This window comes from Melopsittacus undulatus, chromosome 7 (assembly GCF_012275295.1).
Source record: "Melopsittacus undulatus isolate bMelUnd1 chromosome 7, bMelUnd1.mat.Z, whole genome shotgun sequence".
NCBI classification, from domain to species: Eukaryota; Metazoa; Chordata; class Aves; order Psittaciformes; family Psittaculidae; genus Melopsittacus; species Melopsittacus undulatus.
Genome location: NC_047533.1, coordinates 59636459 through 59652558, shown reverse-complemented (window position 1 = coordinate 59652558; position 16100 = coordinate 59636459). Strand labels below are relative to the sequence as shown.

Genomic DNA, 16100 nt, shown 5'->3' with positions numbered 1-16100 from the left:
ATCACAGATGTAGTTATGCAGTTCACCTGAAATGGGCCATTTACAGTTGTGAAGTGCACATTAAGTCCATACGCAGATGTGCATGTTCCTATAGGCACACAGCTGCATGCACTGACAGAATCCTATTGGCACCTGTGTGTATGTGCTATTGGTATATGAAGAACAATGCGTGTATATCCCTATCTGCATCACTGGGCAGAAGACGACAGAACAGAGAGTGAAGGCAGATACACACTCGTAGTTTTGAGAGTGACTACTGCACACCTTGTCATGCCAGTGTGAAAAGGACAGTTGCAGGTTGCTGGTTTTGCAGCCATTAATTTTACATCTTATGGGGAGGGGATTAAAAAAAGGATTTTTCAGTTCCTTTTTTCCTTGCCCCCCAGTAAGCATCATTGGAAGAAGACCAAAGCAGAGCAACTATAAGTTAAATATACACTTGAGCTTAGCTGCATTACATAACTCTGTAGGAGAAGCAGGCTGAAAAGATTTTGTTTGTTTTGCTTAAATCTTTGTATTTTATTTCTCTTCCTTTTCATTTCTTAACTCCTGTTAATTTTTCCTCCTAAATTACATCATCCTCTGAAGAACGCTGGGTTTCGCAGGCAGGCGGCTAGTCACCTGCAACAACCAAGGGGTCCCGCAGAAGCTTCCAGGCTGCTGTCTGTGTCAGACGCCAGTGTTTGATCCGTGGACATGGATGAGATGTCATTGACAGATGAGGATGGAGGGAGGCTTTCACTGCTGTTCACTGCTGCACCTGTGCTACGAAAATGAACACCAACGTGATTAAACCTGAAACCCCAGAATATCTCACTGTTTAAAAAGCAAGGGTTGCTCACCCTGTGCAATAGGCATGTAAGTACACAGACCATTTTAAACAATGGCAAATATTAGCAGAAAATGGGCATTGCAAACTTTAGGCATTGGATAATATCAAATCTTTTACCCAGAAATTCTCTCCCTCAACAGTCTGGCTTGAAGAGGTCTAGCTTATGTTGTGTCTCTTGTGCCACTTCTTTTCCACAAAACACTCAAAAATCAGATGCCTGCTAGGATCACACAGGCCCCACCAAGATGGTTTAAAAAAACAACCCAATCCTCCATACTTTCTCATGTCTACATGTTATTAAACCATGTGGCATTTTATGAAAAATACTAATCAGTTCAGACAAATGCATATAGATATAGCCAAAATATGACTGAACTTAAGGATATCAATGACTAAATAATATATTACCTTTCTAAATGTTTACAGTGCTGGACAGGAGCCTGCCATTAAGTCATGGATACTGTCCCAGGAGTTATAGAATCACAGAATAGTTAGGGTTGGAAAGCCAACCAGAAGCTGTCCTAGCCAACAAGTAATGCTTAATTTGCTATGTGCATCACCTGCCTGGTGCTACAACAGCTTGTTCCTGAAGGGATTGATGCCAGGTGAAACAGTGCAGAACTAAAAAAGGTACATTCAAAGGATAAAGAGAGCCCCATGTATTAATTTACTGTTTGGCAGGAAGCTTCTCACTGGTTACAGGGTTGAGGAAAAGAGCAAAAGGTTAGAGCAGGTGAAAAATAACTCCTGGGATCAGTTCTTGGCTCTGCCATTGAGTTGACTTCTGCTCTTTTAAGCCACACAGCAATTTCCCTGCTGTAAAGTAGGGATTCCTTCCTCAGAGGAAGCTTCCTATGAAGCCCTATTTAGCTAGCGTCTATGGAAGTGCTTTTAAGAATCCAGCTGCAAACTGGTACAGATGTGAGGGGAAAAAAATGAAAGGAGAAATGCAGCTTTCACTGTTTCCAAAAATATGCCTTGTGTCTGCACCGGGAATTTGCTCAGCTTCTTGTAAATCATGTCATTAGTAACTCTTGATATCCAGTGTCACAATGCTTGGCAAGTCCATGAGCTGCTTAATTTAAGCTCTGCACATGACAGAAGAGGGCTGCTAAGGGTATACTGTAGTTCTTGGGTGATAGCAACAAAACTGACCAAATAAGGCAGCAACTGAAAGGAAGGGAGGGAAGAATAAAAGAGCAATTTTCAGCAAGAAAGGGCTTATTTAACAATCCTGAAGGCTGATTAAAAGTAGTGGCTATTCCTCACATGTATTTAATATTCTCCCAGCCATGGGAGAATATTCTCCCAGGTATGGCTTAGACCCTTGGAATAGTGAGTATGTTGGTAAGGGGTACAGCGTCTGAATTTTTAAATAAAACAGATCCATTTAGCAATTCTGTGACACAGAAAACACGGAAATGCACAAACTACCATCTAAGATTAAATTCAATATTTATGTGTACATGTGGACATGCATATATTGGTGTACATGCAGATGTTTGCATGTGTTGCTTACGTATTTAAGTAACACATATATACACACCTACACACAAATCTTTCCACTTTAATCAGCACTACTAGTGCCTTAAGCGGATAGGTGTGGACACTGTGATCTATGAAATATAGAAGTCAGCTAGATAGAGTGAAAAAAAAGCAGTAAATTTGAAAGATTCAAAGATGTGGGTACTGAAGTTCAAACAAAGGAAGACTGACTAGGGATGTGATAATGGAATTTACATCAGCTAAGAGCTGCAAAGAAAGACAGATGGAGGGAACTGTTCTCCATGTTCTCTGGAAACAGGGCAAGAAATAACAGAGTGAAACTGCAACAAAAAAAGGTTTAGGCAAAACAATAGAAAAAACTATTTGAAAGTCTACAAGGTAGCCTACAGAGTTTTGTTTGGAATAGGCAGTAGAAGTATCTGCTGTGAAAAGTTTCAGACACAGTTGATTTTATTTGTTGGACATGAGCATGAGAGGCACTTGAGGTTCTCCCAGGGCTTCACATTTCAAGCTTCTTGTTGTCTTCACAGGATAAGAGGAAGCAGTAAGTGACTGACACTCTGATACCCTGCACTCTAAGCACTCTAAACTGCCTATGGGCAATGGTTACCCTTGGTGCTGTCAACGTCAGCTGTCTCCCTGAAAGCTCTACCAAGTAGCCACAGAAACTCATCTCCAGCTTGCCTGTAGTGATTATTTATATATGCCAAATCTTAGCCTGCAGAATTCTTGCCAAGAACACTGAAAAGCAAGCAGTGTGTGTATGTAGTCTCCTTCATTTCTCTTATACTTAGAACTGGTGGCTCGTGTCATCTCATTCTTTTAGTATTTAATTCAGTGGAAAAAAAAGTCAGATGAAGTGATGAAAAACAGGAAATCTGATGTTTCATTAAAAAGCCTCATCTCAGAACATTTCTTATGTAGTTGCAATACATGTTGGTGCCTAACAATCCAAAAACAGTCAAAGGGAAACAACAGAAGAACGACAGGCAAGAAATTGCAATTTTGTGTATTCTGAAATGTTTTGTATAAACAATAAAAACCTTTCACATAGGAAAAATAGAACACAGAATACATAAAGAAATCCCTGGGTAGTAAATTCCTTGTCAGGACTCCAGATTTCTTTCCAGTGGTGGTACAGAAGTTTGGTAAATTAATTCTGCAAGTTCTATGCTTTGTTTGCTACTCAGCAAGAACACAATGGGTTGTCCACAATATTTGACATCATCGATGTCAAAATCCGTGTGCAGTACTAATGCTCCAATATTACCATCCAGCACTCCATTAACTTCCTCCACTGTTGCCATGTTTCTCCTTGTCCTGCTAGTTACTAATGATACATCCTTGTTCTAACATCAATTTGGCTCAGCAGCAAATGAAAAATGAGAATGCAAAAAATCTTCCTGTGAAAATATGCAGTAAATGCTGAATTAAATGATTTTACTTTGAGGAAAGGTTCTGTAGAAGGTAGTTTTACTGATAAACACTACCAGAACACTGCTCAAAACCTGAGCACTCCAAGTCTGCCAGTGAAAGCATACCTTCACAAATACATGGGAGTTGGAACTAGATGATCTTAAGGTCCTTTCCAACCCTAGCTATTCTATGATCCTATGATTCTATGTATTTCTGTGTACTGGCAGTCACAGGGTGCATTTCTGTGAAAAGATTGCTGATGTGAATTTTCCTCAGTTAAAATGTAGTTGTTAATTTATTTTTTGACAGGACTTAAAGAATCTGTTTGTAGACAACCTTTCCTTCCCACCGAGGTGTCAATCAAGCTTGTCAGCAAGCTGATCTAATGTTATCAGAAAAGATGAACTACATCAGAAAGGATGAAGTACATCCTTCTGAAAGGATGAGCTACCAGAGTAGATACCAGATGTTTATATGAGGGTGGGAGGGGTGCTGTATCACATACATGTCCGGCAGGTGGATACCTGCTAACATCACCAGTTTTGTATATCAATCAGCAAAGTATTAATTCAATTATCCATAAGCAGTATAATTATAATAATCTGAGATAAGCCCACCCACCCACAGGAATATAATCTATAACCAGAGATTTTTCCATAGAAAATGCCAAGACAATATCTCAAATAGCCAGCAAGACTAATTTTTAAGTATGAACATGACACTGGAGCACAATTAAATCAAGTTTATCCCATTAGAAGCACTGGATTTCACAAGAACTTCTAAACTGGTCTACATAACTGCAAGTGTAGCCAAGTACTTCAGCTATTTCCATTCTCTTTTTGTCAGTCCAGAAAACATGTCAAATTTATTCAATGGGGCTGAGTACCTGAAGGAGAAGGCTGTCCTTTTACTACACCATTTTTAGTCTTTTCTTCAGAGTTCATTACTTCTTTGTAGATGAGTTCTGGAAGAGACAATTGCAACAGTTACAAAGTGGAATCAGTGCCTATGATCAGGAACAAAACAACTATCACAAACCACAGTGCTGTAGCACTCCAATGGGCATCCTAGGTCTGCTCTACTTTGTGTTCACAAGTCTGACAGCTCTACTTACCTAAGACCTCTCTCTTCTGTTCCCCTCCTCTCCTATCATCCCTTTTTGGGGCTGAATTGAGACAAATAGGGTTAAACACAACACTTATTGCTTAATGCAACGCTGTCTAGAAATAAAGCAGCACAGTAATACAGTGCTTTTTACTGTAGCTAAAGTTCTGATATATCATCTTGCTGAACAGTATTTTGAACTCCAGATGATATCCTTAGATTTCAATGAAGCAGTTCAATCCACACCTCCTGTGTTGACGTAGATAGTGCTAGTCCTCAGGACATTTCTTACATCTTCACTACCAAAGCATCAGTTTGTAGGACTAGTGTTGATTCTTCATGTCAAAGCAATTCTTTTAGTTTTACACAGACACTTGGCAGTGGGACATGGACACTGAAATACCCTTCCCCTATAACTCTAAACTGTAATTACCTTTCCATTCCTCAATTGTATGTTCTCTTTCATCCAGCTGTTTATCATATATCTGAGGGGGTGGCTGTAGAACAGAAAAAAAGCTATTTATTCAATTGTTAAATTGTAAATAATTAGGAGTAATTATTTAAGTAAAGGTAAATTCTCTTTTACCTCTTAGTTATCTATCCTGTACATGAAAAAACACATGAAGCACACTGGAATATTAAAGGGATTAACATTTCTGGAATTCAACTCTTTATGCAGAAGAAATCAATATACATGTTTCTTTTAAACAAGAGCTACAGTTGCAGTTTGGGTTTTGTTTGTTTGTGTGTTTTACTGTATTTTTTAGTTGATGAGTGTTGCAGAAGTAGCAGATCCTGGAATTTCTGGAATTTACTGAGACAAAATCAACTAGAATTTCCAAGAGCTTTAATACCTGCTTTCACTGGGCAACTTAACCATTGTCTCTTCTGATGCTAGCTGCCAAATACAGCAGCCAAGCAAGGTAAGGGACTCTCCTCCTCCCTTCTTCCAAGAAGCTTCATCATCCAAGTTAAGAGTATCTAATGAAGATGAAAAGATCTACAACTCTAACTTTCCTCTGACTTTCATCTCGGACACTTGGACATTGCAACCCTTTCAAAACATTCTACTGTTAAATGCACATTTACCAAGCTGCTTTCTGCTTCACACAGAAGTTGAGAATTTGCTCTCAAGACTCTAACACCATCAGTACATTAAGCTATTTGCATACTAACAGATACAACTGAGAAACTGATGTAATATGGACAAGGAAAATGATACGATAGCTGAACTGGACAAGTGTACTGAAAACAAGACAGCTTCTTGTAGAGTGACATTTGTACTGGGGCTAAAGACAAGGGAATTATGTGAAGTTGTGGAATGCCAAGTCTCATACCTGAGAAAGCACAGAGAGAACCTGAAATGTATACCATGAGTTAACATGAGTGCCAGGCCTCAGCAGGGGTACCTGAGGTTTTGCTATGTCAGTAAGGTAAGATACAATCACAAAAGAGACGTCTGAGCCCAAAACTAATGCATCTAATTTTTTATTCAGCATTAACAACTATTTTTGGACCCTTCCAGTGAATTTCAAAGTTTAAGATATATTCAACCAAAATCGGTAAAAAACTCTGTTGGGACTTCATGTTTCTGATATGTCTAATATCAGCTGAAAGCTGCGGAGAAGTGCGGATGAGCTCACCATTGACCTTTGGGATGTGATAAGCTTGCTCCATCCCTCCAGCTGAGCCTGTTGCACTACTGCTTAACTACCCAACTAACCCTACAGCATGCATTTCGTACTGGAAACAGAGAAAGCTGGCAAAGACAAGGATATCCTGGGGCATTCGGAGTTTACAGGAGACAGGCCTGTCAGTTCCACTACGTAGCTGGCTCTTGGCTTTTTGTGGTAGCAATAGAGGAGGCACTTGCCTGAGCTGTAATCTGAACCACTGCTTCTCTGTCAGGTGGAAGGAAAGCAGTTAAACCAAGTTGGACAAGAATTTCCTGCAAGTCCCTTCCTTTCTTAAAGCTTCAGGAAGGGGCTTACAAAAAGCACAGGTTGTGGGTAAAATAGCTCTTACCAAGTGTAAATGCTTTTTTTACACCTTGCATGGAAAAACAGGGGTATTTCTCCCCCAGCCAGAGGATAGTTTCCTTCACTGCTTGAATTCCCAAACACAAATTACAGAATCAAGAGGAACAAGTGATCAGATGTACATTCCTGTCCTCAGTTCATAGAACCATAAAACCCTTGGCTTATGTGTCTTCTAATTTATTCCAGCTATGTCTAAAGCAGACATAATTGGCTAATACACAAAAAGAAAAGCAGCAGTAATTATTTCCTAGATTAAAACATTCTGGAAATGAATCCATTTCACATGGAGGGAGTCCAGAGTTATCTCATTTGTTACCAAACTCCTTTTCTATTATGAAAACAAGAGACAGCAACCAAACTGTACTTCACACACCACAGGATAGCAGGAACTGCACCTGCACAGCACTACTGCTGTACTAGTATTTCTACTGCAGACCTTTTTTTGTGAGCTGGCATAACCCACAGCAATAGATCACGGCTCTCAGCAGGAATGCAAAAGCCAAGGGTCATAAATACTCAGTGTGATAATGACATGTATAAATTCCTCCTCTTCACACAGGCAGGATCTCTGCATCTCTAAAGCTTGTACAGAACACAGGTGAATGGCACTTTGCTGAAAGGCTAACTCAGTGCTCTTATGCTAGAAGAAGTGAAGTTTTCCCATCTGAATTGCCTGATACAGGTAAATGAGCCCTTAAGACATATTTTCACTGATTCAAGGCAGAGCTGAGCTGAGAACACCACAGGTTTCAGGAATTAATTGATCTTCCCATGATTCTCATTAATCTTAATGAGAATCACAAAACTTAATACATTGTTATCAACCTGCAGGCTGATCACCCATTCTTTGCTAGTTTTTTTGTTTTCTTTTTTTTTTTACCAGTTTCTTAACTTAGAGGGAGGAAGAGAGGTTTTTAACAGAAATATTGTATCTATGGAGCAGACAGAGCAGCTGCCATACCTGGGCACCCAATTGCAGTTTTGGTGCAAAGGTTGGTCTAAAAACGGCTTTGCTTCCTAACTCAAATGCCATAGAGAATGACTGATTTCATCATTATGATTTTTCTAGGTGAACACAGCTGCAGTATTATAGACATTCCTATAACCTTTACAGGTTTTAGAAAAGGTATGAAATAGCATTAAATCAAAGCAGAGTGTGGATGAAGCCTAAGGGTGGCAGCGTCTAGCTTCAATTTCAGGTAGCCATATTCTCCCCAAAGATTTATTTGTAAGCAATTGCATTGGCAACAATAGCAAAGAATAGAATCTATTTTTGGATGCAAAGGAGAAGGAATTAATTATATTTTTCTCGTACATGTTAAAATGACAACTTGTTGTTTTAGTGGTGTTTCAGTGGCTTTTCTATTTTACAAATTGATCTAAAAATTTTTTTTGGCATGAAATTTACCATTCACTGAGAGTAAAAATTACCAGAAAAAAAACCCCAACAAACCAACCACCAAAAAAAAGCAACCCAGAAGATATCCACATGGATTTTCTTCTAAGCCAAAAAACAAACAAAAAAAAAACCAACCCCAAACCCACAAAAGACAGTGTTTTCATGTGGTTAGATAAACATCAGGAGACTACTGGATTTGTTACAAGTAGTCCTTTCTAATACCTTTCTAATAGCAGGAGAGGAAAAGCTGTACACTAAGGAAAAAACACATGTTGGGACTGATGTATTCTCACTTTCTCAAAGCGACATGGACTAGTTTGTATGCTACTGCTAGAAAGCAAAAAGGAGTGGGCTGGAGCTCATACTTGAATAAATCCTGCCATCTCTGTCCCTGCCTCTGCAGATCTAGTGCCAGCACAGTGAAGATCTTGGGATGAGCCGTTTTTAGAAAGCTGTGCAGGAGTAAGGCTTGACTCTGCATCTGTTCCCAGAGTCACTGTGTCTGGAGCAGTAGTTGTGAAATGGCATACAAAGCAACAATAGAATTAGCAATATATAAATGGAGGCAATGGAGGCTGTAAAAATCAATGGTGTGAGGTTAAACAATTTAAATGGCTTAGATGCTCATAATAGGTGAATAAAAAAAACCTTTGTGTTTTGGTACAACCTAGACTGTGTTACTGATACCATTTACATATTTATTTTTGCAGTGCAAGATGAAGTGCACCAGTGTGCTGTTGCCAGAGGCCTGAAGTCCCTCTAGCTAGAAAGCAAGGTGTGAAGAGCCATCTTGGATAGCACCCTGTGTTGCTCAGGGACTCCAAAATGGTCTGGCAATGATCTCCACTATAGATATGGAAAAAGAGATGCCTCTATGCCCATTCATTACTTGGACTCTTTGCAGAGCCTTTTGTAAAACTCCACAGATAGTATCCATCAAAGAAACTGTGGTCTAAGCTGTTTCTGAGCAGCTGGACTGTAAGGATACCATGCACCAGGTGTCAGGATTACTTGGCTACAAACAGCTTGCAGGTATGTACAACAGCATGCTGGAAAAAGGTTTAGCTTGATTTGGAAAAGAAAAGGAAAAAAAAAAGAAATGCCTTTTTCTTCTCTAACCACTACTTCTCACTGCATTAACAAAGAAAGACTGCTGCAGAAGCTGCACTCAGCTTCCATAATTAATCAGCTACAAATGGATAGATGTCACTCACTAGAGGGAATATCTGTGCAAATAAAGCAGAGCTGTAATCTGTGCAAATAAAGCAGAGCTGTAAACTTCTTTTGTGGGACAACAGATGGGCACCATCAACTTCTAAGCAGAAAATCAAACACTGTAACTGATTGCTAAAAAATCCCTGTGGCAGATCACCAAAGAGTTTAGACACAATATGTTTACACAAGGGGCTGAGCAAGAGAAAAGAATACCAGAAAAGAAGCACAACCTGACAGCCTTGATTTTGCTATGAAATGTCACATATAGTGAAGGTGACACCTTCTTTGAAGTGGTGTTTGCTGAGGTCACAGAGCTCTCCAGAAGAGCTTGTCCTTTGTCATGGATGCTGAGCACTTACAGCTAAAATAAGAGACAGGTTTCTTTTTGTTTTTTTTCCTTATGACAAACTATAAAGCTTTAAAGTAATTTGAACAGATTGTATGTAACAGCTAGTCACAGTTTATACAAGGCTAAGGCAATACAACAGCAGTTTCTATCCTGGATCTTGGAATGAGAACCACAAACCAAGCTCTGCTCACAAACATTGCAGGAAACAGCACCACACTAATAAGAGATGACACACAAATTGGCATGCACAGAGAAATGAATGATAATTCATAACTCAGCCCCTCATGAGTGGTTCTAGATGCAGCTATACTCCAGTGAAATATAAATCCTATGAAAATAAAACCAATTACCAAAGCAGTGTGAATTCCAGGGAATAAATACCCCCAAAACCTATCACAGTTGTAAAATTCTGTCAACATCAAGATATGCTTCAAAGGGACATTTTCCACCTCTGATATTTCAGTTTTTTAGGAAATCTCTCTTCTAAGTGATGACATACGTCAGATAACAAGCAATAACTACAGGAATAGTAGAATCTAAGATGAATTTTGAAACCAGTTAGCAAAAAATATCAGATAAATAGGACAGATTTTGCTACTAGATTTGTTCCTATGGGATGGAATAATACTGATCCCAAGTAGGGACCTATATGAGATCACACAGATATTCAGAAAGTTCCAAAATGAAGTTATTTATAAGTGAAGAAAAAAAAGTACAAGATAAAGTCCTAAACGATTGCCCCTAAATAGCAAATATTCTTCTAAGATAGCATCTTTTTGAAATGTACAAGAAAATAATTTTGGCCAGAAACGACTTAGTTATTTTTTTAATGAAAGAATGTAATAATTGTAAAGTTCAGGGGAGGAATAAAGAGTAGGCACAGTCTTACATAAAAACGTGACATTGATACCAAAAAATAGGTATATCTCCTATTCAATATGATTTCTAATGTCAACAATATGCAAGGAATTAGACTGGGGAGAAAGCAGCTCAAGCCAATGCAGTCCTAGCGAGCACCTGGCACAAGTTTTACGAAACTTGATTTCAGAACCACTCAGAGCCACCAGGTGGCAACACAAAAAACTATTCTAAACCATGTATCTAGGAAACCATTCTGTTCACATAAACATATGGGGAGATGTAAAAATTAAATATCAGATTTGGGATCTACTTACAGATCATCTCAAAGATGGGCAAGAACTGATAGCAACTTCAAAAAGGCAGCTGTGTAAAAGAAAATGTCTAAACCATAGCATTTTCAGACAAGAAAGCAGAAAAGCTAATATACCATCAGGGAATTACTAAGAGTATCTACATTAAACAGCATAGTCTATATATGGAGGCAAGAGATATTAAAAATGTCATCTTTCCTAAAAATAGAACAAGAGCACTTTGAAGGAGAAAAGGTATTGTGTGTGTCATTTATTCATTGTAATAGCCCAAACACTGTTATGTATGTAAAGTAAATACAACACAAGGGTAATATGCAAAATATTTGTTTAAAAGTGGACTCAAGACAGTTTCTACATATATGATACAGGAAGAAACAACCTTTAACTGAAGTGTAAAACAAAGAAGTAAGGTTTATAGGTTCCTGTTCTGCCCTTCTGATTTTACAATAGATTTCCTGCATAGTATTAGCAAATAATATTTTTCCCCTTTGAACTCTGGTTTCCCTATGTCTAACTTAGGTGTGATGACTGATAACAGATTTCAACACTACCTAAAATCACAGAATGATTTGCGTTGGGAGGGACCTTAAACATAATCCAGTGCCAACCCCCCTGCCATGTGCAGGAACACCTTCCACTAGACCAGGTTGCTCAAAGCCCCATTCAGCCTTGGCCTTGAGCACTTCCAAGACTGGGGCAACTTGTTCCAGTGCCTCACCACCCTGACAGTGAAGAATTTCTCCCGAATATCTAACCTAAATCTTCCCTCTTTCAGTTTAAAGCCATTCCCCCTTTTTGGTCACTACATGCACTTGTAAAAAGGCATGTAAAAATCTTGTGAATTCCACACATTCATAAACATATGTGTATATTTGCATATTAAAAAAATATTGTATTTATAATTGTTTGAATACAGAAATTACCTTAACTGTGAGTAACACTATTCAAATTATTTTCAGAGCAAGGATGCTTTACAAAACCTAACACTGTGGCTTTATTATTTGGAATAATAATAACAAGCTGAGTGGTCTCAGAAGCTGGCTAAACAGGTTCGTATGTTAGACATAAGAGTTTTTGCTAAATCCAAAATGTAGCTTACCCATTCACTCTGCAGGTAAGCTTAAAAACCATGCAAGCCCTGTTTCTAAATGTAAATCTCTTATTTTTTTCAGAGCTATTGAGGGCTTTGGATGTGGTTTGCTTTTATGCTGAAGTCTGTGGAAGTCACAGTGTTGTTTGTATAATCTCCTGCTGTTAGTGAGTAGCAAGTACCACATTTAATAACATCATCTTCTTCTCTGTATCAGGGAATCACAGCATGGCATTGAAGGTTGACCAGAAGAGTTTAATACTGTTACATACTGGTGTAAAGGGTATCACATTCCTACCACTTCCCATTTGTTTTATAGTCTTTGCCATTAGAATGAGACATAATGGTTTTATTGCCCCCTACAGCCTGTGAAAGACTATAAATTTTTAATAGACTTATAAAAAGGAGCTGTAACTGTCTCACTAGTCTGCTTTTTAATGGGGCAGGACAACACTATTTTGTCTAATACCCTCACATTCATAATGCTGTAAATCTGGGCAGACTTAGAGGATCATTATCTCCACGTTAAACTCTGACATCAAATTCTCTGCTTATTCCCAGTGCTGTCTTCAGTGCTCTTCATAGTCTACTCCAGCACACACTGACATTTCATGACATTACAACTGATTACTTAAAAAGTCCTGTCACTTTAAATGCTTTCAGTTACCTGTCTTCTTAGGCCTCTGTACCAAATGAATACTGTACAGCAAATGCCTTTGATGACCATTTTGATGAAGCCATTTACTGAGGAGAAGGAGCTCCAAGTTAACTAAGTTAACTAAATCCCACCCAACTGTATACTGCTTGAAAACATTATCTTATTTAATATCTCTGTATCCTACTTTCTGACCCTATCAGGGTCTTGTCAGGTTCCCCAGCCTGCACACTTGCAGGACAGTCTGTGATGAAGAATAAAAGTTTATCACCTACAGGTACCTTGCTGTCTTATAAAGAGCTAATAGCTGATCAGATATCAAGCATTCAGGCAGAAGTGGTAAGTTTTAACACAGATGCACCAGTAAAACTTTCTTCCCAGTGTAGCAATAACTACCCCTTGTAGGGGCACTACTTGGTTAGTAGCAGTCCAGAACCTCAGGGCATTCTTTTGAGGAAGAACAGAAAGCCACCAAGCTCCCATGAATCTGTTTAAGAAAGTTACTCCATCATTGAGACAATGCTAAAGAATACCACAGACTGAGTGCACTTCAGCAGCTGAATCAAAGAATACATGAGTTAAGCTTTCTCCAGAAAATAATTAGTAAATCATTCACAGCTAGCCACTGAAGGTGTGTCAGCATGAACAGGTGGAAATTTAGAATTTAATGAACTGTTAATTGGAAAAAAAAATAAAGAAGAGTCCTCCAGTTTACCTTTCCCTCTGAAAACGAGAATGGAAAAATAATGAGTTTAAAGGCAAGCCAGGCTCTTTCCACAATTCCTAGCACTCTGAGAAAATATAAGGAATATTTATTAATCCCATGTTCTTTTATTTGGGTTAAACTGCACACAGTCTGAACCTGCCTGTTTTTTAACATGATATGGTCCCATGAAGGAGAAGGGTCTCTGTACCTTAGTCTGATTGGGGTCAAAGAAATTTGGTAACACATCACTATCAAAACACTCATGTTAAAAGTATTGGTATGATTCTATAGTATACTATTGACAAGGTATAGCATGTTTTGGAAGAGAAAACTTTGAAGCTAAGAGAGACAGAAAGCAGCTGAGGATGTTGATATTCAGCTCACATTAACTACACAATAACTGTAGAGAACAAGGTGAGTAAAGAGAACAGAGGAACTGTATCTAAAATGATGCAGTTCAAAGATGTAAACTTGGACAACATTGAGCTGTTGGAAGTTGAAACTTTCAAGGTGCTGTTATTTGAGGTTCAACAGGATGAATGACAGCTTGGTTTTCTGCTGCTTTGCACTTTCTGTAGTCATTTACTAAGCAATAAAATGCAGACAAAAGTGAAAATGCAAAGAATGTGTTTTGGCAGCATGTGGCACAATGTTTGTACAGGTATCTATGGTGACAGGAGGTGCCTGTGAGACTAATACCTCAATGAACTAGAATATAATTACTGCAGGCTTTTGAAAGATAGTGGGCTCATTAGATTCCAGTCAATTCACCTGGCCAAAAGAATAATTGAATAAATGATTCAGAGAAAGGATGTGGTTTATTTCAGATTATTTGAGGACTCTATGCTGCAACTGGAAATTAAACCATTGTCTTTTTCAGCCACGGAAGTACCCCTATCTCTGTCTGCATAAGAGGACAGTAATACAAGGTTTAATATCAGCTGTAATTCTAGTTGTGTGTGGGAAGTTTCTCCTTCTAAAAAGGCAAATTCTTCATGTGGCAAGAATTCTACTTCAATCTGAAACACAACTAAAAGTATATAGTTTGGGCAAACCATTACATCAAAATATTCACTGTATCAAATTCCATTCCTGTTCTGTGTCAGAAGTGGATCTCCATGGTTAAATTTCACAGGCAAAGCACATCTAAAGAGAGAGACAAATCTGAGTTCTGACATCAGAGTAGATGATAAAGAGTTAAGAAATCCATGGAAATACAACAGAAGTATCTGGGAAAGGAATGACATCTTCAAGAAGGATGTGCAACTACAATGCACATGACAGCTGGTAAAATATTTCAGAGTATCAAATGTTTGCACTTCAGACTGATAAACTTTCTTCTTGAAGAAAACCAAACAGGACATAAATATTAAAGGCTACCTATAGCAGAACCATCCCCTGTAAAGTGCTCCTAAGTAACATACTCTGCAAAATTCCTGCACATGTGAAATCTGATGGGGTTTTGTGCATTCCATTTGCTTTTGAAGTTTACTGCACTTTCAGGGCCACACACACTGAACTGGATCATATAACTAAACAGCAGTGATTTAATTTTGTAAGGGTCAATTCTGTTTCCTGTTGTGGTTAAGCAAGATTGCTAAACCTGTTGAAATACACTGTTTTCATACATTTAATACATTGTATTACAGAGAACAACACTGAATTTATACCTATAGCAGTTATGTCACTGAGCGCCTACTGACTGCACTTATTTCTGTTAAATCCAGTCTCATCAAGTGTGGAGAGATGTCTAGAGCTTGACAGGATCATAAGAAAAATTCCATTTCTGTTTGCACACACTGTACATGATAGCAAACACTGAACCATGGCTAAAGAGAACACATGAGCTCTTGCTTTAAGGAATAATTTATATCCTGCCAAGGTTTTTTGGAATCCTGACTTCAGGACTTTGCATTGTTTTGTTTAATTCTCTTCTCCTTGTATATACTTGAACACAAACACAGGAAGTGATATTTTCTGTTTTCCACAAGAAAAGGTCTAGAGAGAAAGACAGCATCTTTTGTCAGACTGACTTACATAGCTAACAAAACCAGGTGAGCTACCATGTGATCTAGAAGAAAGCAGAAAGTGGCTTCATATGCTTGAAGTGGTTCTGCTTCTCTAATCTCGTCAGTTCACCTAACAAAGAGATATCTCCTGTCCCTACAGATCTCATTTTATGTAAATCCAAAGACCCCCACAGTCACAATATTGTTTCTCTACAGCACACTCGTTATTGAGTTGCTGTAAAGCAGCAGGAATCTATGAATCATATTTGCATTTAATAGTCTGAAGTAAGGAATCACGCCTCACTTACCGCCTCCACTTCTGCCGGGTCATACCAGACATTAATGTATGGATGCTGTAAGGCTTCATCTACTGATATTCTCTTGGCTGGATCAATGACTAGCATCTTTGATAAAAGGTCCCTGGCTTGGCTGGCTAGAGCAATAAAATCAAATAAACACAGTATTAGTACAAAACAATCACTACCTACAGAAGGAGGGTTAATTGGGTTAGAAAAGTAACAATGACACCGCAGTAGAGGCAATAATGTCAAGTCTGCAGCCTGGGATCAATATATAATTGTATAGAAGTGCCTAGGAATTGTTTAAGT

General features: G+C 38.5%; 1 protein-coding gene across 5 annotated transcripts in view; it reads right to left on the bottom strand.

Moving 5' to 3' along the window:
- Positions 1-617: 617 nt before the first annotated feature.
- The window catches only part of MAPK10 (mitogen-activated protein kinase 10), a 71415-nt gene continuing 55932 nt past the window's right edge, over positions 618-16100 (bottom strand). For 4 of the 5 annotated variants that reach the window (XM_013128414.3, XM_005146586.4, XM_005146587.4 and 1 more), the window contains 4 exons: positions 15801-15925; positions 5292-5355; positions 4641-4718; positions 618-760 (listed from right to left, as the gene is read on the bottom strand). In XM_013128414.3, coding sequence (XP_012983868.1) covers positions 618-760; positions 4641-4718; positions 5292-5355; positions 15801-15925 — 410 coding nt within the window. The remainder of the gene's footprint in view (positions 761-4640; positions 4719-5291; positions 5356-15800; positions 15926-16100) is intronic. The other variant, XM_031046796.2, reaches the window with a different exon arrangement.